Genomic DNA, 22900 nt, shown 5'->3' on the forward strand with positions numbered 1-22900 from the left:
TGTCACACCTGTGTCCTGTGTGGCATGTCCTCCTTCACTACATCCATGAGCTCTCTCTGAGGTCTTTCTCTTTTCCTCCTGCCTGACAGCTTCATATTCAGCATAATTATATCCACACCAGTATATCCACTATACCTCCTCTGCACATGTCCACATCTCAGCCTCGCCTCTTGAACTTTGTCTTCAAGCCTCAGCCTGAGCTGTCCCTGTGATGTGCTCATTTCTAATCCTGTCCGCCCTGCCTTTTTCTTAGTGTCACCAAAGCATAGGCACTACCACTGTTGACCGGCAATGACGCTGTTGCGCTTGGGGGCTGTGCCAAATCCCAAATCCACAAACAGAAAGAAGCACATCTGGGGGCTTGTTCAGCTGTTACTATAAAGAGCATTAAAATGACTCAGACACTGCTATTTGATTGAAAGTTAAAGGCATACAGCCCTCGCTAATTTTCTCCCACGCTCTTCAACGCAGTAACCACCAGACGGCAGGAGTGCGCCATCATAGAGTGAGAATACATAGATCTGACATTCCTAATGCACGTTTTTCATCTTTCTTTTCTTTCTTTTTTTTAAAACTTGCACCCTGACATTGTGCAGCATTTAGTGTGTTGTCGTGGCAAACAGTGTACATCCTCGCGGAAGCCATGTTTGCAGTTGCAGCCTAATTGCCCAGTGTCCTTTCTGGTAGTCGCAGTTCTGGCAGGCTCTGACTCACTCTGCACAGTAATCGTCCGCCAACATTGGCAGACAGCGGCTGCCCGTTTACGGAAGCGCTCTCGGTCGCTCGCGCTCTCTCTCGTGCCGTCCGGGACGTTTTCCGTAATTTGAAGGGCACGGGGCACCGGCGTGCTGCAGCAGCCTGTGTCTTTAAACACAAGGGGGAATGTGTTTCTGAGGCATGTAGCCTGCCTGGCTAAACCCACCTGCTCCTCCTCTCTCCTATCTCCCGCTGAGGAAGGAAGGAAGGCGAGAAAAGCGCTTGAGATGCCGATGGTTTCATCAGAGAGGCGACTGGAAATAAAAGTTGAGCGCGTTTCTTTCCCCCCCTTTTTTTCTTTCTATAATTTCCTGTAAATTCACATCTTCCACCGGCGCTCCTGACAGACAGACAGACTCCCACATCTGCAGAACCCCAGCTCTTAAAAATCCTCCGCACAGACGATCGCAAACAGGTAAAGGTGATGATTAATGAGACACGCATGCGTTATGTTCTCGATAGAAACCTATTAGGAGCATTTGCGGCGTTACAACGATATGCTTCTGTTACACAACTTTCAGCTTTCCTTAAAACAGAATATACATAGACACGCTTGTGTTACATTGACAGGAAGTGTGAATTGCTGTTACGCCTTAAGAGCAGCTGCAAAGAAATTCCAGAAACCTGACTTCCTTGCCCTGGATGTGTGCGTACACGTGCGCGCTACATCATTTGTTTATAATATGAAAGTATGATAAGACATTAACAAAAAAAGTTAAAATTCAAAACTGTCTTTCCACCCTTTGCATTGCCTTACACACGCACGCGCAAAGGCTCGTTGTCATCTTTTCCACCCTCATCTCATAAATAAGGGCTCATAAACACATGCAGACTCAGTCTCTCAACTCAGATGTGATGCACAACACAGCACTGTTAAAATTGACCTTCATTCTCTTTTACAGCCACAGAAACTGTCCTTGAAGGAAGAGTGTAATTAGGCCAAGTACTCTGCTGCTGTTCTTGTTCCAGCCGAGGTGTCACAGCCATTTGTGGCACAGGAAATGTGAATATTTACAGCAGGCTTACATGCAAGATTCTAATGTTTACATACAAGATATCAGATGAATGAAAACCACTGTTGGCTTGTTAGGCATGTTTGCATATTACACACATGTGTGTGTGTCATTTAACTGACTCTTGTTATGAATGTAGCATTATGAGGCAATCCATTCAGTTACTTAATCCCTTACATGTAATAGGAGGTATACACGACTGGGGGAGGGGGGGGTGTCAGCTAGAAGCATGATAAAATGTCTCCACTCTGTAATGTCAGCTCAAAGGACTGATTATTACTCAACGTTTTTGTCAGTGTTTACAAGCGATGCTGTGAAGAAGCACTTGCAGAATTTTGTGATTTATTTCTGTTCCTTCGGCTCATATTTAAATACTGCTCAGGAAGGAAAATTCTGAGTAATGAACCAACGTCTCTGTGAGAGACCCTTTTGCTATCTTGCAAACATTAGTCCACACGGTCTGAAGCTGTTTCACATTCCTTTAGCTAGATTCATCTCAATTACTTGACAGTGTGCAACGAACATATGCATGAAGATTACTCGCTATATAAGATGCTGCTTTTGCAACATGGTGACCAATGTTCTCTATGGAGGGTCTTCGAAGCAGAAAGCTTTAGGAAGTGAATGTTTCCATTCGACTGATTTCTATAATTGGTAATGGACAGAACTGGAAATTGCAACTCACAACATAGTTTTGCAGTGCAGACAGCGCACCGTGTGTTGTCAGCACGTGTCTTAAGTGTTAGACTGTAGGAGAAATCATTGTGACATCCTGCAGCCCTGGCTATGACCTGATCAGAAAGATGCAGCCCCTTGGATACAGAGGAGCGATACTCAGTGGCATTAGGACCTGGAGGAGCCATTTACAGCTGTGGCAGCAGCTGCCGGTGTCGTTTCTGTACGGGTCATCATTAGTATCCCTGTCACAGGGGCATATGGCTCTGGAGGCTCTCAACACCAATGCACTGCATGGCTGTAACTCCAGCATTCAACACTAAAGAGGGCAAAATGTGATTGGCATGTCAGCTGGAATCTGTGTGTGAACAAGGTATAGGATAAAACATTGGCATTGCAATATATTTAATTCCTTCTCCATTCGATCCAAAACATTGATTTTTTTTTATTAAGCCATACTCTGAATGATTCCCCTGGTAGTTGGACTTATAGAGTCAGTATTCCATGACTCCTCACGGTGGCTTTTGTCAAATGAACGAGGGTCAGCTGAACAGACGTTAATAAACTTGTGGTGTAGTCGGGGGGCTTTGATGGTCAGCAAGGCAAAACAATTCAGAAAGCTAATTAAAGTCTTTAAGCCTGGAGGTGCTTGTATAGGGAATGCGTCTGTTATGTAAATACACCAGAACCACTTTTGTTAGACTGTGTGGCACGCTGGTCACAGTAAATGAAGAGGCTACACTAAGGACAATCTAATATCCTTGAAATGCGCGATCTTCTTAAGGGCAAAGAATTCAAATTGCTGGATCTAGAAGAGATCTTGCAAGTGAAGGCGGTTTTTTTTTTGGTCACTTACAATGTTGAACCTGGAGCAACATTAATTATGATGATGTGGGAACAACACCAACACAAGGATACCAGATCGTGTGCACAGTAATGTCAGTGGGGCTGTGTGGTTACCTCAGATTAAATTTAGAAGAGAAGCAATTAAGAAACTTTAAAAATTCTCCTAAATGACTCTTGTCCATAGGGCCTGAGGTTTTCCATGTTCACTGGTCATTATACTAGATACAACTATTCATATAAAAGCAAACATCTAATCAGCAAATCACATGACAGCAACTCAGGGCATTTGGTTATGTCAAAGGTCAAGACGACCTGCTGAAGTCCAAACCAAGAATCAGAATGGGGAAGGAAGATGATTTAAGTAACTTTGAATGTGTCCTGCTGACAACAGGAAACTGAGGCTACAATTCACAAAGGCTCGCAAAAATTGGACAACAGAAGATTGGAAAGACATTGCCTGGTCTGCTGAGTCTTGATTTGTGCTTCAACATTCAGATGGTAGGGCCAAAATTTGGTGTAAACGTCATGAAAGCATGGATCCATCCTGCCTTTTGTCAATGGTTCAGGCTACCGGTAGTGGCGTAGTGTGGGGGGACATTTTTTTGGCACACTTTGTGATGCTGTCGTGTCAAAATGGATCAAAATCTCTGAGGAACTTTTCCAGGACCTTGTTAAATCTGTGCCACAGAGAATTAATGCAGTTCTAAAGGCAAAAGAGGTCCAATCAAGTACCAGCAAGGTGACCTTAATGCATTTGCTGTTGAGTCTATTTCTTTCAGCTGTAATTTTAAATAATAGCTCAACTGAAATAATTTCTAAACTAAAAAATGATAATTATAATAATAGTGAAAAAATACGTAATTCTGCATTTTCTTTACACATGGATATTTTTTTTCTTATATCATGATAAGTGTGGGTAAGATACTGTGATTGGCTTATTGGGAGTTAATTGGTAGATCCCAAAACTGGTGTCAGTACTGTAATTCAGAGCCAGTGGTTTAAATCCCTCCACCCATCCATCCAGTTTTGGGTCATGGTTGACCTCGAGCCTATACCAGCTGTCATAAGGCAGGTACACCTTGGACAGGTTGCCAGTCTATCACAGAGCCACTACAAAAGATAAAAGTCAGTGTGTGGAAATAGAAGAAAAAAATAGTGTGTGACTGTCATTCAAAACTGTATAGTCAGTGAATCCCACCAAAGAAGCCAAGGAGGCTGGTTGGAGCCTGCTGTTTGGGTTACACCACATCCTTCCTGGCTCTCTCAGCTCTCACCCCCTCAAGAGGCTGCATGTAAACACTATGACACATTTGTTATTATCAAATCATTCCACCCTCTCCTCTGTGAACGTGAGTGGAATAAAAATTGGCAGCCTGTCGTAATTGTTCCCAGAAAGGCAAATATTTGGCTCTTCCTCCGTCATGCATGAAGGAAATGAGAATGTTAGAAAGATGAACTGAACTCTATTTAGATTTTCAGCCTTCTGTCTCATTTTTCATTTTTCCACATCTCTGAGCACTTGAACATACTTTACCACTGATTACAATCTCCGTATGGTTGTTGTGACGGTGGCATTTGACGTCTTGCGTTGATAGTGACAGTGAGGTGGCTGGCTGAGAGAAAATGACACAGAGCATCTCTCAAGGGTCACCTTTTAGTTCAGAAGGGGTTAAGAGAGGAAATAAATGGAGCATTTTTAGCTCAGGAGTAGTCTACATCCAAAAACTAAGCAGTTTGGTGTCCATACACTAAAGGTTGGAAGCCGGAACAACAGAATTTGGGGAAGATGGGGAGCGAAAGGATTAGAGAAATGGAACGATAAGAGAGCAGGGGGGGATTAAAGCCTGGAAAAATACACAGTGCCAGAGGGAAGTGTGAGAGGATCAATTTGGAGACATTCTGCAAAAAGACTCGGTGCTGTCGCTGAATGAAGGGCTGACTCGGTTGGCTGTTCCTCCCGCTGCCCTCAGCTCGTTTTGCATCCACCCACTCCCACGTGTGCTCACTCACCCTCCTCCTTCATGCTCCCCCACCCGACTAAATGTCATACATGGATCATAAGAATACTTTATGCCCAGTCAGGCACCAGGTTATTGGTGGACTGAAGGACCAGCATGTTAATGAGCACATGTGGAATAAAGAGGTTACCCTCTTCCCTGCGTTAAAGCCACAACCTCCTGCTGCTCAAGGTCATGTGAATAAATACGAGGGAGCTGTGTTGCCTCTGTGTCCCCAATGATTCCTGTGATTTTCACCCAGACGGTTAGGTTTGTCCTCACCCTCACCCTCACTACCACCACCCCCACACATGTTACACTTGAAACGCCACTGACTCGCAGATCCGTCACCGTTTTGTGCCCAAATCAGCTTTTTTTTTCCCAGCTTGTCCCCGACCTGTCCCTGAGATTTTTACACGGTGCTCATTTTTTGCACTTAGATTAAAAATTGTCATTTAAATGGGACTTCAGTAGCTTTTGCTGCTTTTGTATTTTATCAATCCACAGCCGAGAAACGCAAATGAGATAAGGGCAATGATTGAATACGTTGTTGCGTGAATAAATGGCCTATTTGAATTCGTTATTTATCTCTCTGCAGCTTCCTCTCTCTGTGTTGTTGCTGTTGTTGTTTATTCTGGGCTGTTGCTTTTTGCTCTTCTGGACCATGCAGCGGTTCCTCGTGTTAGTGTGTGACAGGTGCTTTGAGCTGATATGAACTGACTGAGTATCTCCCTGGTTACTGGAGGACGGGCAGGCGGCTTAGGTAGAAGCAGAGAGGATGATGAACTGTGTCCAGGCTTTTATTCACAAAATGTCCAATCCTGTAGCCACAGTAAGACAACATGCCTCTTTGTGTCTCGTTATGCTTTATGCTCTTTATTCTGTTATGTGAGTTTTGTTTCGTCATTGTATTCAGTACATTCAGCTGTTTCCAAGGCCATAAGAAACCAGGTAATTGAACATTCATGATGCGGGGAGCCAGAATGACTCACTCAGTTGTTCTGCTGGGTCAGTCTTATGACGGTCTTTTAGTCATCAGCTGAATTGGTGTGTCATTTGTTAAAGAGGCTACAGGTTGTGTTGTTCAGTGTTACAAGTTCATTGTGTGCTTTGTTAGCTCCATTTATTACACAGCATTATATTTTCTAATATATGCTCTAAAACACAAATGTAATGTGTGCCATCTGAGCTAATACAGTCTGTTTTTGTCATCACAGAAATCTTAAGAAATGGACCAAGATAATCCGACCCAGCTACAGAGCTCAGAGGACAACCCAAACAACGAAGCAGCAGCTGTAACAGCAACTTCAGCTACGCCTTCAGATACGTCAGCTCCTGCCACCGACTCAAGCACTGGCCAACACGCAGTGCCTGCCAGGCCTCGGCGGCCCCAGAGGACCGCCAGAGTTGAGGGCTCTGTAGATATCTCTGAACTCAAAGCCGAGCCCAAAGCAGAACCCACTGCACTGCCTAACCAGGAGGAGTGCGACCCTGATGGCAATGTGGCCAGTCATTCCAAACCCTCTTGCCCTTCAGCAGTCAAGCCCTCAGGAGAGTATACTGGGCCTGGCATTAAGGCTGGTCCTAAAGGTCCAGGCCACCACCCAGTAAGAGCTGCCTCCGTGCCCCACCCATCTGCCAGCAGGCCTGTGCCTCATCACCTGAACCCTCATGCACATAGAGCTCTCTCTGTGGCAGGTACAGCTGACACTCAGGCGCAGACTGTGGACGACTTCAGGCAAGTTTCCCCTGTGTGTGTGTGTGTGTGTGTGTGTGTGTGTGTGTGTGTGTGTGTGTGTGTGTGTGTGTGTGTGAGCATGCCTCTGCAGGCCCTGTCCTGCCCAGACAGCTGAGACAGATTAACTGTGGCACACATCACATTTATTTATATTCATTGATAGTGACACTGGAAGGTTGCGATTATAGTAAACATGAGGCCAAAGTGTGGCGAGTTTTTGCAGAATGATGTCACAGAATTTTTATTATTATTGTTTCTGTGCCACAAATTTAGGAATAATGGCCTGAATTTTGAAAAGTTTCATTATAGATTTTTAATGTTTTTATAAATTACATAATAACCCATTTATGGAGTGAAACTTCTTTCTGTTAAACCTTTCTGCTAAGGGTAATATATTTTTACCTGAATGGCCTTTGTGTCTGTCCTGACAACTGGATGTCTGAGGTGAAGCCTCGCAATTAAACTGTATCAGCCGACACTGATGAATCAATGACCTTGACGATATTACCACAATCAGATACCCAAGTTCATCCTCACATCCAGTTGGTAACTCTCACAGAAGCCATGTTATTGAAGTTGCTTTGGCCTAGTCACAGTTGCTGTGCATCTGCAAGCCACTTGGCAACCCACCTCCACCCCACTGCACCTTTCTTGCTGTGTCAGGCTCAATAATTGTTGTTGTTGATGCCTGGGCTGTTTTTACTTGCTGTGGCTTCAGAAGGATAGCAGCAGAGCCATAACACCAAATATCAAGGTTGTAGTAACACTGATTTAAATAAGGTTTAGAGTAAGGTGAACTATTTAAAAAATAAAAATGGGAAATAATAGAGGCAGCAGTGACCTGTTTTATATTTGGTCATAGTGAAATGTAGATTAGTTCTCAGGGGATCTTTTTTTATAGAAGCACAAAAATTAAGCAAATGATAAGAAGTTCAATGAAGATGAATTTAATGATAACACTATTAGATGCTGAGCACTGTAAAAAGCAATTAGTCCCCCTGCATTAGGAAGAGGTTTCATACTTATTGGTATGCTTAAATGTTTTGATATGTAAAATATTGTATCAGATTATGAGATCCTTTATTTAGGATAAAGAGAGGTGACTGTATCCTCACCACATCTTACACCTTTGGATTTATTTGGCATATAAAGTAGAAACTTTGTGATGTAGGCATGCTATACTCCATTAAATCCATTTTCTCAGTATTGCATGTAACTGGATCCTGGCCCAGTGTACACTCTGGCTGAGAGACAAGGTTTACCCTGGAGATCTCTAGTCTTTTAAAGAGCCAATTAGAGCTACAAAGATAAACATGTCCTCACATTTACATTTATATGAGTGATTTAGGTTTTATTTACTTTGTCTGCATGTCTTTGACTGGCCCAGGTGCTGGGAACAACATTATCAGTTTGTCTGTTGCTGCTGGCTTTCAGTGCCATTTATTTTTATAAAATGAGTGACTTTGTGAAGCTAAAGTAAGCCTGTGCTGTGTTAGTGATTTGTAGACGATGTCACATAATATTGAAAGACGGTCAAGGCTTTGCATTGTAGTGAAACATTGACTGAAAGGATTCATGTCGGTGTGATCTGCTGTTGCGTTCACAGTCTGTAGGTTGTGACACAGGTGAGTAGGAGATGAGTGCTTGCGAGAGTTATTATATAACGTCCTTTTCCATCAGGGTGCACATCATCACTTGGAACGTGGGTTCAGCCACACCACCCGATGACATCACTTCTCTGCTCGGGCTGAATGTGGGTGACGGAAACACAGACATGTACATCATCGGGTGAGTGTTTTGCCTCGGCTAGCTCGTTTGTTCAGCATTAAAGCCGGTTCGCCTGTTTATGTGCACGTCAACGCTGCAGACAATGCCTCTAATGAGCAGTCAGGCCCAGATTTGAACGTTTCTCTCTCCCTATGGAAAAAACAAAAGCGCTTTGATTACATTATCAAAGCACGCTCTCATTAGCTCCTTTTCCTTGTCTGTCTGCTCTTGACCCTTTTACCCTGTTCTGTGTCTTTTTTGTTTTTCTTCAAGGCTGCAGGAAGTGAACTCAATGATTAACAAAAGACTGAAAGACGCCCTCTTCACAGACCAGTGGAGCGAAGTCTGCATGGAGAGACTCAGCCCCTTTGGTTATGTGCTGGTCAGTAATGGCTTCTGTTGTAAACACATATGCACACTCTTATGTTGAAGTGTTCAACAGTTTCGATGTATCGTGGGATTCCTGACGAGCTCGCCGCTTCTTACTCTCTCAGCTCATTTTGTTCCCTGAGCAACGGATGGGGTGATAATTTGCTAGAAGCATGTAATGTCAGCGAATCTGTTATCTCATCCTGTCTGCCAGGCTGCTAATGTCGAGCTCTTACTGACTGTCGGTGTCCCTTTGTGAACCTTCAGACCTGTGCTCCTCTTTCTCTGTCTTTCTGTATCACTATAGCTACATATACCGATTGTAGGTGTACTAATATAGAAGATGGGGATAAGTACAATCTTAAGATCTCCAGTAGGTTTCATGTGTAACAAAGAGTTAAGAAAATACAGATTAGTTTTATTAAATTTGCTAAAATGATCATCAACATTTATTTTCCATCATATTTAATTCCAGTACGCCCATAGACACAGTCCCACACACCAGTGCACACTCTTCAGTCTCTCCTTATAGACAGCGTAGGAAAGTCAGTCTGAGTACAAGTAGAAAAAAATCCATGTACAGTCCATAAAATCCAGAGATAAGAGTAATGCAAATCCACAGTTTATGATGAAAAAGATATTGTCTTTGATGATGAGAAGAAATTACCCAGCAGCAGGAAAAAAAGAGAGAGACTCATCGTTGGATGATCCCCTTTGATCTTCAGTAAGTTCAGCCCACTGTTATTTCCACAGGTCGCTTTATTTAGTGGCTTGTCCTCAGTCTCCTGAAGCCCCTTTTGCAGTATTTCCACCTTTATTTTTTTTAACTCCTGTTCCAGGCATTCACCACAAAATAAAATGTACTACTATTATAGCTCATAGACGAGATGTAATGATGCTGTAAAGATTAATCATAGTTAACCACTGTTTTAATAGGAAAACAAAAGTCAAGAAACAGGATTCTTATGTGGAATAAGTGTTATGCACATATTTCTAGCATATATTTAATGTTGTTTCAAAATCAAATAAGGCAATAAAGGAATAAAAACATTATTGTCAGATAAAAATTAAAACCTTTTGATTTCTTTTGTGTTGTTTGTTTGTGTTTAACGCTGTGGTTGGTGTTTGTCTGGCTGGGTCTGCAACAATGCTTGGCTCAGTTGGCATGGTGAGCCAGGCTGCGTGAATCAGCTGTCGAGTTGAAAGAGCTAGACAAACGTCTCCCAGGGTGCTGTTTTATTTTTGGATCTCGTTGTTGTCAGTGTTGATGGGCCTCTGACAGTGTGACTGATGCTGTCCTCGGGCTGTTTCGCGGTCCTGCTACGTTAGTTTAAACCTTGTTAATAATCATCACGATGTGACCTTTTTTGTGTGTTTCTAGTAGAAATCTATGCCGTGAACAGGTCGGGGATGTTGTCAGGCTAACAAGTAAAGTGAGATGCACGATTGTGGCAGTAGGAAGCTGTTTAGTCATGACATGGTGAAAAGAAACGTAGTAACAAGACACACCGTCTATACTTTCTGCTTTGAGATACTCTGCTCGCTGTGACTCATTGTTGGGTTCAAACTGACTGCTACAAGCACAAGAAAGCCTTTCATTGCAGCTTACAACACATTTTTTCTGGCCATTCACTGCACGGTTCCTGCTGATGTTCACCATAGTTCCTGTACAAGGACGCTACGATTTAAGTGCACTGAATAGGAAAGGCAGTCTGGCCTTTCTGATTGGAAAGTGGTTTAATCCACTAAATGCAAGACTTTTCTTTTTCTGTGTTTCTGTGTCCATCTCTGTTAGAGATGATTAAGAATCCACTGAACTTTTTCCAAATAACATCACACTCACAGCTCATTTCTTTAGTCATGTGTGTGCTGTACAAGGTCAAAGATACGCTGCTGGACTAATGGCCCTCTCTCTCTCTCTCTCTCTCTCTCTCTCTCTGCCTCTCACACATTTGTCTTTGGGCTTTAATGTCTTTTCTGTGCTTGGTCAAAATGTGGCTTGGCAGCCTTCAGCAGATTTCTGTGTTTTGTTTTGTTTTTTTCTTTGTTAAATTATGATGATGGGAATTTCTGTTCATCCACAGTGTATGCAGGCCAAGGTACCCTCTCCTCAGACAAGTGCACGCAGACCCGATCGTTATGTGTCCTCACACAAATCACAAAAAAAAGAAGTTGGTCCACTTTACGGTTCACTAGAATCCATTATGCAACAGCCAGTTAGTGTGCAAGCAAGAGGATCTCCTGTCACGTGGAGATGTATGCCTCCATTTCCACCCGCGGGGCATTTCAGGCTGGGTGTGATTGTGCTTCTTCAGACTGTGGATGGGGGTTGGGATGTGTGGACAACTGGAGAAGGCAGTGGGGAGGAGGCATGAACATGGGAAGGGTTGACATCTCGTGTAAATGGCTCGTCTAGTTTAACTTTGCATGTCACATTCCTCACTGTCTTGAAATGAACAAAAATAGCACCAGAGGTGCACTAATGTCAAATCCTGCATATTATCATGAAGCGCTTGGTGGGATGTTGAAGGACTTGGAGAAAGGAAAGGGCCAAGTATCAAAGGTTTTAGTGGGTTTTTAACCTCAGCAAGTGTAGATGCTGTAGCAAAAGCTGCCCGGGGCTTCATGTGAAGTCGTTGTTGAACTAGACCACATGCTCCTGCAGGCCAAAATGGAAATGCAAGTTGGTAAAAAGAGGACGAGTGCGAGGGATGCCAGGAGATTTTATATTCATGCTGTAAGCCTGATGTGCAAGTGAACTTTACAGCTGCTCTCCTTAGCGAATTATGCAAAGCGTGTCCTCATAACTCTGCTGTCTATTTACATTATCCTGTCTAATTCTTCATGGCTTTCTCTTCTCTAGGTTACATCCCAGCGGATGCAGGGAGTGTTACTGCTGGTTTTTGCCAAATATTTCCATCTGCCGTTCCTGCGTGGAGTCCAGACTGAGACCACTCGCACAGGCCTGGGGGGTTACTGGGTGAGATGGCTACTGACACTTTGTTGTGACCAGCACTGCGTTATGGAAACTTCCCACATGAAAACAAAGCACTACAAAGAAGTGCACTATATCTCGGTTTTATTTTTAGGCTGGTATCTCTTTCCCACGTACCCTCATGTAGATATGGGACACACCAAATATCTGCACATCAGCTCTTGCACTTTGTTAGCCAAATGTGGCTTCATCCAGTTTTATGTAAATAAAGAGATAGATGCTGATATCTTGCAGCAAGCTGTTATTAACATTTGGAAAAGTCAAGCATAACAAAAATGAACCAAAGGCAAACTGCTGACTGGAGTTATATTCCAATCTAATAATTTTTTAATGTGTTTTAAGCTTGAAAAGTAAAATATGTTTTTACCAAAAAGCAACTGCTTTACAGCAGTTTTGTCAACAAGCAGTTTTCTTTTGAAAGGAGGTTAGTTGCAACATTTCTACACACACTTTTACTTAAAGTAAAATTCTCCTTTTATAAACTCAAATAACAACCATGTGCACTGCGGGTTTTATAAAGCACCATCTTTGGTGTTTTTGTGGGTCAGAACAGTGGGAAGTTATGTGCCGACTCATCTTGCCCCCACCTCTGTGCTCTCTGCTGTTATCATTAAATATTGATATTGTTCCTCAGTATTCCTTAACGACTGAACTTCCTGTTTGTGGCTGAGACACGTATTCAATACAGTGGAAAATCCCAGCATATTAATTACTGTCCTTATTGGCTTTTTAATCACTAATAACATACATTGAATTCTTTTGTTTCCAATTAATTTCTCTTCTGCGTGCTCCTTGCTACAGGGGAATAAAGGTGGAGTGAGTGCCCGCATGTCAGTGTACGGTCACACCATCTGCTTTCTCAACTGCCACCTCCCGGCTCACATGGAAAACTCAGATCAGCGGATGGAGGACTTTGAGAGCATCCTGCAGCAGCAGCAGTTTGAGGGCCAGGCTGCCACTGGGGTTCTTGACCATGAGTATGTCAGTTCGCAGAAACACAGAAACTTTAGGTTAATGTATAAGCTATGACAAAAAGTCAGACGCTACTTATTCGCTCTATTACGTCAGTCCATTAGGGCTGGAACAGTTGTAAAACCCCAGAGTTTGACTTTGAAAAGGCGGGATCAACTTCACCACTCCACAGATGGAAACGGGAAATCCCACAGAGCACACATTAGTGAGGAGGTGTTAAAATCTGACTTTATCCGTCTCTCTCATCATTGTGGAGGAACTCTGGATTGGTTTTCTTAACATCGTTGCTTCAGTTCATTGATGTTTGCAGGCATTCATTTATGCACAGCTCTCTTAAGGTCCTGTCACAGCATTTCAATCTGGTCGAGGTCTAGACTTTGACTGGGCCATTAAAGTAGATTTTACTGCTGCACTTCAGATCATTGTCCTGTTTCATGACCCAATTGGGGCCAATCTTTAGCTGTCAGACTCAGGCCTCATATTTGACTTGAGAATACTTTGGTATACGGTGGAGTTCCTGTTCAGTTCAGTGACTGGAAGGTGCCCGGGTTGCAAAACTGTGCTTTAGATGTTTGATGTGTCTGGTTTGTGGTGCCGTGCATTAATGCTAAACATCAAGGAAATTGTTACCGAAAGTGTCGTGAAATTTGTCATTTAACATGCTGACTGGAGCCTGGGAGAGTCTCGGGTGTAGCTTTTGGGTTTTCTGCACTTTCTCTGAGCGTTGCACAGTCTGATGTTTGGGTCAGTTTGCTGGAACATCCACTCCATTGTGTTAGCATACACTCGAATGATCCAGACCTGCAAACTCATGTAAAATTTGATTGCAAAGTGGGCTATAATTTGATGAGGTTACCCACTGTGGGTGTGAAGCTGTGGCATCTGTGATATGATGAGTGGTAAGGTTGATTTTCTCGCAACGTAAAGAAATCTAGTACCATAAGAAATATCTTTCTTCTTGTAAATTTATGATTTTATAACCTGAAAAAAAATCTACACTGTTTTTTCTTATAAATTTTTAGGTCTTGTCCAGATATTTGTGTTTTCTCTGAATATAACCTTCATCTCCATCCTCAGGTTTTTTCCTCTGTATGTATCTGTAAAATCAAACCTAGCGTTGTTTTTCCATGCTCATGGTTCCTGAGGAAAATAATTACACAGTCGTTGAGGTAACTTAAAGCCTCACATTTATTTGAATTCACAAAACTACTCCTTTTTTTCAGTGTGGTGTTTTGGTTCGGGGATCTTAATTTCCGCATCGATGACCTGGAGATGCAGGTGGTCAAATCAGCCATTGATAACAACAAGTTTTCAATATTATGGGAAAAGGATCAGGTAAAACCAAACATTTATATGTATGCAATTATTGTAGCTCAGTGCATCTGCATGTGGCCTTCCTCAGAAGCATTAAAAATAACTTGTACTCATCTCATAGCAACTGAGTGATTTTTTTTAAATATTAATATATATATATTTTTATATGTTTTTTAAAAAGGAGTGTGTATATTGAAATTCTATCCATGTTTATTTTTGTTATTATTATTATTTCAGTGCATTCAGCCTGAAATAAGTGTAAAACCTTATAGAGAAGTTCTTTATTTTATGAGAAGGAGAGCTGAAATGATGTTAGTCAGGAAGTCATGCAGTGTGTAGGGAATGCCACTAGAGGGTGATACAGAACCACACTGTTCTCATGAGCAGCATCAGTAATTGTTGAAGGTATTTGATGTCTTCTGATTGGTACTATGATTTACAGCTGAACATGGCCAAAGACAGCGAGACAGTGTTAGAGGGATTCCAGGAGGGACCGCTGAAATTCCCTCCTACCTACAAATTTGATGTTGGAACAAATACATACGACACAAGGTTGGTGACGCCGGGGGTGCTTTTATGAATTCTAGGCCACTAACCAGATACCTTTCAAACACGTCCTCTGAATGGCTCTTGCTGGGCTCTTCCTCTTTTATTCTCCATCTAGTGGTTTCAAACATGTTGTTATTTTTTTGTCATGCCCCATGTCTTTTTATTTCTGGAAACATCCCAGTGGGAAGAAACGTAAACCAGCTTGGACTGACCGGATCCTGTGGCGTCTGAGAGCCACGGCACCTGCTGGTGCAGGGAAGCGTGGCTCCATTTCAGGGCTGACGAGCGGCGCCAAAGTGACGCAGCATAACTATCGAAGTCACATGGAATTCACCGTCAGTGACCACAAACCAGTTTCCTCCATCTTTACCCTCCAGGTGAGAAAAACTAGGGTATGTCTGTGCAGGCTCTCAGTCATGGTAGTTTTAGGATCGTAGGGTACATTATGAGGATGATTTTGACCAGTATTAGGCCTTTGCATCTTTGAAATTATTCTGTAGTTGATTTTACAATAAATACATATTCTATTGCTAATCTGAGTAGTTTGGCTAGAAATTTAGCATATTTATGATAAATTTAGACAATGAAATAAAGAAAATATTTAATTTGGAGCGGGCTTTTGATACCAAACTTTTTTTGATTAATAGAGTTCATATATCTATCTCACCTAAACAGGGCCAAACAGGACTTTCCTCTGCTCTGTCAGTTATTTGCATCAGGTTTGTGTAGAAAAATGCCAGATAGCTGTTAAACTAACAGCAGCTAACTGCTCTGTGTTCATAGCTACTAGCAAAGTAAAGACTGTGACATTGAAGATAGTTCTCCAAACCTTACCACACAATCACATTGACTAAATCAAACCTATTGGTGGTTATTTTAAACTGATATTACACATAGGTTTTGATTAGACTCAAACGACGACTGTCTCCTCAGCTGTGCCCTAATCTCCTGACTACAGTGACCCTGAAACAAACGATTGTAAATAACTAAAATTAGCTCTTTAACTCTTACCTTTGCTTTCATATTGATTTTGCTGTCCTTCACCTACTCGACTACACCATTATTGACCTTTTCCGAGTGATATAAATAGAACTGTGTGTACTTCTTTAGACTTTTATCCTGGTGATACGGATTTCTCCTCACAATACATACATGTGCTAAAGTGGAGCTTTTGCGGGGACTTTGAGAATTTCAATAGTGATTGAAATTTTCATCTCATAAGTGCCCAAATCTGCTGGTTGTTTAAACTGTTTTAAGAAACAGAAGTATAACAGGCTTCTAATGCAATGCTGTGGAGGTCCAGGATAACAGAGCAGTGTTTTTAGCCTGCGCTGACAGGCACATGACTGACGTTTTAGATGAGGCTGATCCTCTGCTCTCGTTATCCTTTAGGACATCGTGGAAACCAAACAGCACTTTGGTATTAAATAACTATGGTACGTGTTCTTTGCAGTTCCCATACAAGGTGGATATTCCCCTGGTCACAATCATAGTGGACGATGAGTGGAACAGTGTTGCCGATGCCACAGCGATATTCAAACTGGCACCCAACTACTCTCGCAGTTCTTGGGACTGGATTGGACTTTTCAAGGTAACAAACCAATACGTGAAATTAATTCTACAACAAGTAGGTTCAGCATGACGAGTATTTCTGTGTGTTAGTGATTTTACTGATTTCATGATGTTGCTGCTTCTCCCATAGGTGGGTTTCAAACACTACAAAGACTATGTGGGATATGTGTGGGCCAAGCAGGAGGAATCGGATTTTCTTCGACAGGAACATCAGGTAATCTGGATGCACGTAGGCTTCAATACAAGGATAATTTTCTTTCACATTTAATGAGCGTCTTATCAACTGATTTCCAGGTAACCTTTACTGAGGAGGAATTGCCTAAAGGCTCAGGAGACTTTATCTTGGGTTACTATAGCAACAACATGAGCAGCATTGTGGGTGTAACGGAGCCATTTCAGGTAATTGTAACCCACTGCTTGCTTGAGGTTGAAACAGCCAAATGCTCTTCCTTTTGGTGTTCTCATCTGCATCTGTACTCTTTTTATTTCATGTTTTCCACTTTTACTTACACTCTTTTCCATCTGTCTTCAGATCGTGCTTCCCACCTCAGGTGATGACACGAGCTCTTCAGACAGCTCTGATGTCACTTCAGAAGATGACAGCACTGTTGTCATGAAGATGAGGTCCCGCAGTCCTAGCCCACGTAAGGGCAAGCACCGCGGCCATCCCAGCGGCAGCCGCAGCCGCTCCGGCAGTCCTTACCAGGCCCAAATGAAAGAGGTCGATGTCACCAAGGCTCCTCCACCAAGCACCACTGCAGAGACAGACTGCAAGTCCATAGGAGGCCCAGCAGAGGGCAGTAGCAGCCACCTGTCTGGTCCTGAGGAGCAAGAGAAAAACTCACAGGATCCAGGAGTGTGAGCCTCGCTGTGTTTACAGCTCACATAAAAACCCGTCGTGTCTTTAAAGTCATGCATCCACCTCACTGTAAAGTTTCTGTAGAGAAAATTTACAGTTTCCGATGCCATCCTTTTCAGGAATAGCCATCTGGTTTGTCCAGGAGGTTTACTTTGCCTTGGGTTGTTTCAGTAAGCTGTGCACATACATGTCTTTTTATTTGTAAACCCTTCACTCTGCTGTGTTTCTTCTCTCTTCGTCTGTTCTCAGGTGTGGTCAGCACAGGGAGCTGACACCTTTCATGAGAAACTACTCAAGGATTTTTGGTCACTTAATACTTCATAGGAACCATCTTTACTGTTTTTCGACAGTGCTTTGATGTTCCTAGCAGTCATGTCAGCTCACTACATATAAGATATTAGGATTACAACTTATACTCGACACAGATATTCCACATAATTCACTCAATGTTTGCTGTAATAATGGATCCACTATAGAATAAATCCTATCATACAGATAAGATTTAATTCAAAAACAATCCATAAAGTCATCACCAGCTCTGGAAACAGTCACATTATTAGTTTCTGCAATCGGAGACAGATGTGCAGCATACAGTTTGACTTGGTGATGTGGTTCTAACCTAGCACACATTATACTACAAAATATCCAGGGAGCATTTCAAATGATCCACCAGTGGGAATAAATTCCCTCGAGGGTGCGTAAAAGCTGAGCAGAGCCAAAGTACGCGGAGCCTGTGATTCAGGGGACTCGGACACTAGCCACGGCGTCCGAACAACACACACCAGTGTAGAGTGAATGCGAGTGTAAGGACGTTTAAATAGACCGCCATGTCGGCGCAGTGCGTATGTGATGGGTGTGGGAGGCTAGCTGTCAGCTGACACAGCATAGCTGCCTTACAAAAACTAGCTAACTGATTGCTGGCCACTTACTGCTGGACCAACTGTGGCAACGCCTACAGCAATACCTGACTCACCATGAATTGCTTTTACACACAATGCTTGGTGTGAGTTAATGAGCTGTACTGCTTTTGCTCACAGCAAACAGCTGTTAATTTTTAAGCAAATTAACCCACAACATGAAAAACAAAGCACTTGTTTGGATTTTTTATTTTATTTTTTTGCATGGTGTTTAAACCCAAAATCAAGAAATTTCTCATCTGGATATCTCATAAAAATGTGAGCAGGAACTCTACTGTGTAGAGCCACCACAGTGGTTTGTATTGTACTGTAGGTAGTATAATACAAAACTGATGTGCTCCACTTTTGTGAAACATTCATTTATTCATTTATTTTCTATATTAAAGAAGTGAAGTGGTCCTATCAGATACTTTATTTTCACTCAAATTTGATGTTTGTTTTCTCTCTCGCTCAGATCCTCCCTTAATGATCCAGGTGATTAGCTGACAGTGACAGTAGTCAAAATAGTTGTGTTGCATTGCTACTGTGTGACCTATTAGACACTTTATACTGTTGAGCAGTTAGTATAGGACAGTGTATACTACTGTAGCTGTAACTCAGTGTGTGTGTGTGTGTGTGTGTTTCTGGAAGTCTGAATGTGTGTATGTTTTGGATGGTGGAGGCGTGTGTGTGTGTGTGGCTGAGGCAGTGAATGGGGTCTGTCTGCATGGTTTGCTGCTGTGGACATACTGTACATTCCAGTACTGTGGTTTTCTGTGCCGTAAAGTGCTGTTTTTGACTTCCCTTGTCATAATAGTGGCTGTGAAAGTTGTTAGAAAAACTTGGTAAGGACAGTAAAAAAAAAAAATTACTTAAGTGTATGTATTAGGTGATAAACTGCAGAGTAGTTATACTTGCTGAAATCTGGAGCTGTTTGAAACACTTCATTGTATTTAAATGTAATTCTTTGGTTTTAAAATGGGGAAAAAAATCTATTGGACCTTTGTTGGAAATAACATGTGTAAAGACAAGTCTCACATTTTAGATAGTGTAGATGATCATGTTCTGTATTGCAGTCAATGCCAGTGACTATGTATTGTGAAATATTAATGAAAACTGTCTACAGAATGTTATTATTTTGTAATTTATGTGGCAACAATAGAATAAAACATATGTAAAGGATAAATATGAAGTATGGTAGAAATTATCAAATAGGAGACAATCTATGCCGCAAAGATTATTTTACTGAAATTCTGTATTTATTTTCTTATTTAAGTGTGAAATGAGCCTAAATTCTGCTGGCCAGCAAGGGAGCGTTATTTCTACTGAAACAATATCACAGAATATTGATAATGATTATTTTTCTTTTTTTGACAAAGGATGATTTCTCCAGTTCACATATTAGTAATTTCATATCAAATTCTGCTTTCACTGTCAGACGTGTAGATTGTTAAGTGTACAGGTGTTTGTATAATTGTGAACGAAACTACAAAAATACAGCAAGCCTGTGTGATCCTGTGATTGTTGGCCTAGGATGATGGCTTATCACTGATCGTCTAATGACAGAAGCAAGAAGTTTGTTAAAGGGTTGCTTGCTTTGTCCTCCAACCCAGAAACTAGTGCAATACTGTCCAAAGAAATAATATTCTCCCTTTCAAGTTGTCGGTCTGTTTCTTGCATTGTTTCATATTTAATATCATTGTATTAAAAAATGTGTAACTATCTTATCATGTCTTATGGGTCAGGTTAATTAGCTTGAATGAAAGGTGTTTGTTTTTGTTTTTTCTGAAAGCTGTGTCTATGGGAGAGATAACACAGAGAATGATACAGACAAAAAAAAAGAGTTAACTTGCAAAATACATTATAAAATGCAGTACCACAGCACCATGCATAAACTACCTGCTTTTTTTTTTTCTTTCGACATTGGTTGCTTTTTCACTCATTTTCAGTCCAAACTTTATCTTGACCATTTTCAGAAGAATGTATTTCCGTTTGAGACACTTAATACTGCCTTATGAGTCATTCAAAAAAACAAAACAAAACAGGGACCTTACTCAAGGAATGAACCAGTGTTGTGTCCACACATAGCAGAGGAGAAACAATTCAAAATTGCATCTTTAGAGTCTGTTAGGAACCTTTTCCAAAAACATATATTTTTCTTCCCAAAAAATCCCAAAGGTCACAGTTTAACAGGCATAAAATAGTATTTTTCCGTAGCATGGTGTGCAGTGTGTCCTTAAAAAAATCTGAGAAAACTGGATTAGATGGAGGAGAAAGGCAGAAGACGCAGGTCCAAACAACAAATGAATAGTATCTGAAAGTCATGCTGTTAAGAAACAGCACGAAACCTTCAATGGGTCCATGTTTGCTGCAGCCTCCTTAGAAATGGTCTCAGTGGAAGTGTGGCTGTTCCTCAATGTCATTCTTAAGGAAGGGAAACAAGACATAAAAACTAATGTAATGGAAATTTTTGGTTGAAGGTGTACACTAAGGAGGTCAGGAGTGAGTGTCTACACCCACATGTAAAACATAGTGGAGGCTGCATGTTTGGGGCTACATTTCAGACAGTGGCATTTGGGATCGTATTCAAATTGATAGAATCATAAAGATAAGTATCTTATCCACCATGCAGTACCATCTGGAAAGCAACTGATTTGCAATGGCTTAATTTTTCAGTGGGACAACGATCCCAAACACACTGCCAGTGTAGTAAAAGCATACTTGGATAGAACACGACACAACGGAGCACAGTCAGTCATGGATTGGACCTCCTCAGAGAATAGAACAAAAGGCACCCAACAAAGAAGTGCATTGAATGTCCTTCACGAAATCTGGAGAACTATTCCTGAAGACTACTTAAAGAAATTACAAGGAAAATTTCCTAAGAGATTTCATGCTGTGCTGGAAAATAAATGTGCTCTTACCAAATATTGACTTTTAAGCTCACTGGAATTATACAAACTCTGTTTTTGCCTTATGTTGTTATGTATGTTTGCACATGTTTAACAAGCTTAACCATACACTGAAAGCAATATCTCTTTCCCATTTTACTAACAAAACATAAAGAAAACCAAGCATGGCTCTGGGCTTTTGCAAAGAAATGACAAGAAACAGAGTCTAAATTGTGAAATCCTTTGCACAAATTACTGCATATTCTTTGGGATGTCATTATAAAGGTAAATAGAGTAGCGGCACTACCGAGCTACATTTATTTCAAAGATAACAAGCAGTGAAGGGGACCTTTAGTCCATTATTGATCTAATGAAAAGAAATCAAAACTTCTTGATTTGCTATTGTTTGCTATTTTAGACTTTCTGAAGTCTACAATGGTCGGCAACAAACACACTGTGCAGAAAGCAACAGCAGGTACATCTTGCATCATACTTTTGCCCTGTGAAAGGAAACTGTCCACCCTGCACATTCATGATGAGTGCACTGACGCAACACTGTCACGGACTGATTTGCTTGGTTTAGTGTCACTATACAAGGTAATACTGACCAAGCTAACAGATTCACAATGAAAATCCTCTGATTCAAAAGCCACTGTGGGAGGGTGGGTGTGGTCTAAGCCTCTGTAAACGCTATGTCACTGTGACTGCCGGTGAATTCATATCTAATGAAAAAAATAGAAATGGTGAAAGGTGCAGAATGTCAATATTCACAATGACATGCAGAATAGATTTATGCAAGATGTCTCAGCAAACAAGTGGTTCACTAAGATATTATGTAAGTGTTTCATCAGCTACTACATGCATATCAGATTTGTGATAAATGTATCTTTTCTGCATAAAAAACAAAGATCCATGTGTTCCTGTGAAGAAATACAATGTTCCCAAACTGAAGATAGATATACTCTGGTCTCCTAAAGTGGAATGAAATTTTGTAAATCTTATTCTCTGCTTTGTTTTATGTTGTGACTTCTTTGCTTTTGTTTAAGTAGTAAGTTTTAGAGACAATAACTAAATCCATCTGGGACTAACAAAGGTACAACATGCTCACAAAACATAGATGTTGATTACATTAAATAACAGGCCCTGGAGCGTGAGAGAGAGATAGGAGCTTTTTTATTCTAATATAATCAAGTTGTGTTTAGATATAATATCCACAGCATCTGTCTTTTCCACCCAACAGTCCAGTTTTCATGCTGGAAATGCATTTCCAGGTTATTCTGGCTCTGTCACCAGGGAAGCCAATGTTCTGATGTACCCACGATAGCAAAACTAATGCAACTTATCAGATTAATTACGCCACTGCTGGTTTATACCAAACTTTAATAATTGTTTCCAGGAAACCCACTTCTCATCCAGTACACTTAAGCCTATGATCAAATACTTAAAAACAAAAATATTATTTTATATAATACAGGAATCAGCGGGGACTGCAGTTAAGCATGGAATTATACAAAACAAACATTACCTGTTATCCGACTATTTACAATGCTTTCTATTTGTCGTGTAACCGGATTTTTATTAGTCCAGCATGCATGCGAGCTCAGCCCCAGCCGGTCAATCCTTGGTGCTCAATTTGTGGCCTGTAACTTGAGAATTCAATTTGGGTTTTGATATTTGTATTGGAAGACACG

General features: G+C 41.4%; 1 protein-coding gene across 1 annotated transcript; it reads left to right on the plus strand.

The window, feature by feature from the left end:
* Positions 1-749: 749 nt before the first annotated feature.
* inpp5jb (inositol polyphosphate-5-phosphatase Jb) lies at positions 750-20045 on the plus strand. The gene is made up of 13 exons (XM_031755328.2): positions 750-1171; positions 6505-7025; positions 8706-8813; positions 9066-9174; positions 12025-12141; positions 12958-13133; positions 14352-14463; positions 14885-14994; positions 15173-15368; positions 16445-16582; positions 16694-16777; positions 16858-16962; positions 17096-20045. The coding sequence occupies exons 2-13, from the start codon at positions 6517-6519 to the stop codon at positions 17423-17425; spliced, it is 2094 nt and encodes a 697-aa protein (XP_031611188.1). The 5' UTR covers positions 750-1171; positions 6505-6516; the 3' UTR covers positions 17426-20045.
* The last annotated feature ends 2855 nt before the right edge of the window (positions 20046-22900 follow it).

This window comes from Oreochromis aureus, linkage group 12 (genome assembly GCF_013358895.1).
Source record: "Oreochromis aureus strain Israel breed Guangdong linkage group 12, ZZ_aureus, whole genome shotgun sequence".
Taxonomy (NCBI): Eukaryota; Metazoa; Chordata; class Actinopteri; order Cichliformes; family Cichlidae; genus Oreochromis; species Oreochromis aureus.

What these genes read in the sequence shown, in the direction of transcription:
- inpp5jb (XM_031755328.2), top strand. Translation starts at nt 6,517, where the DNA reads ATGGACCAAGATAATCCGACCCAGCTACAGAGCTCAGAGGACAACCCA. An exon ending in CAGACTGTGGACGACTTCAG is followed by an intron (nt 7,026 to 8,705) that starts GCAAGTTTCCCC and finishes CTTTTCCATCAG; the next exon opens with GGTGCACATCATCACTTGGA. An exon ending in GTGTAACGGAGCCATTTCAG is followed by an intron (nt 16,963 to 17,095) that starts GTAATTGTAACC and finishes ATCTGTCTTCAG; the next exon opens with ATCGTGCTTCCCACCTCAGG.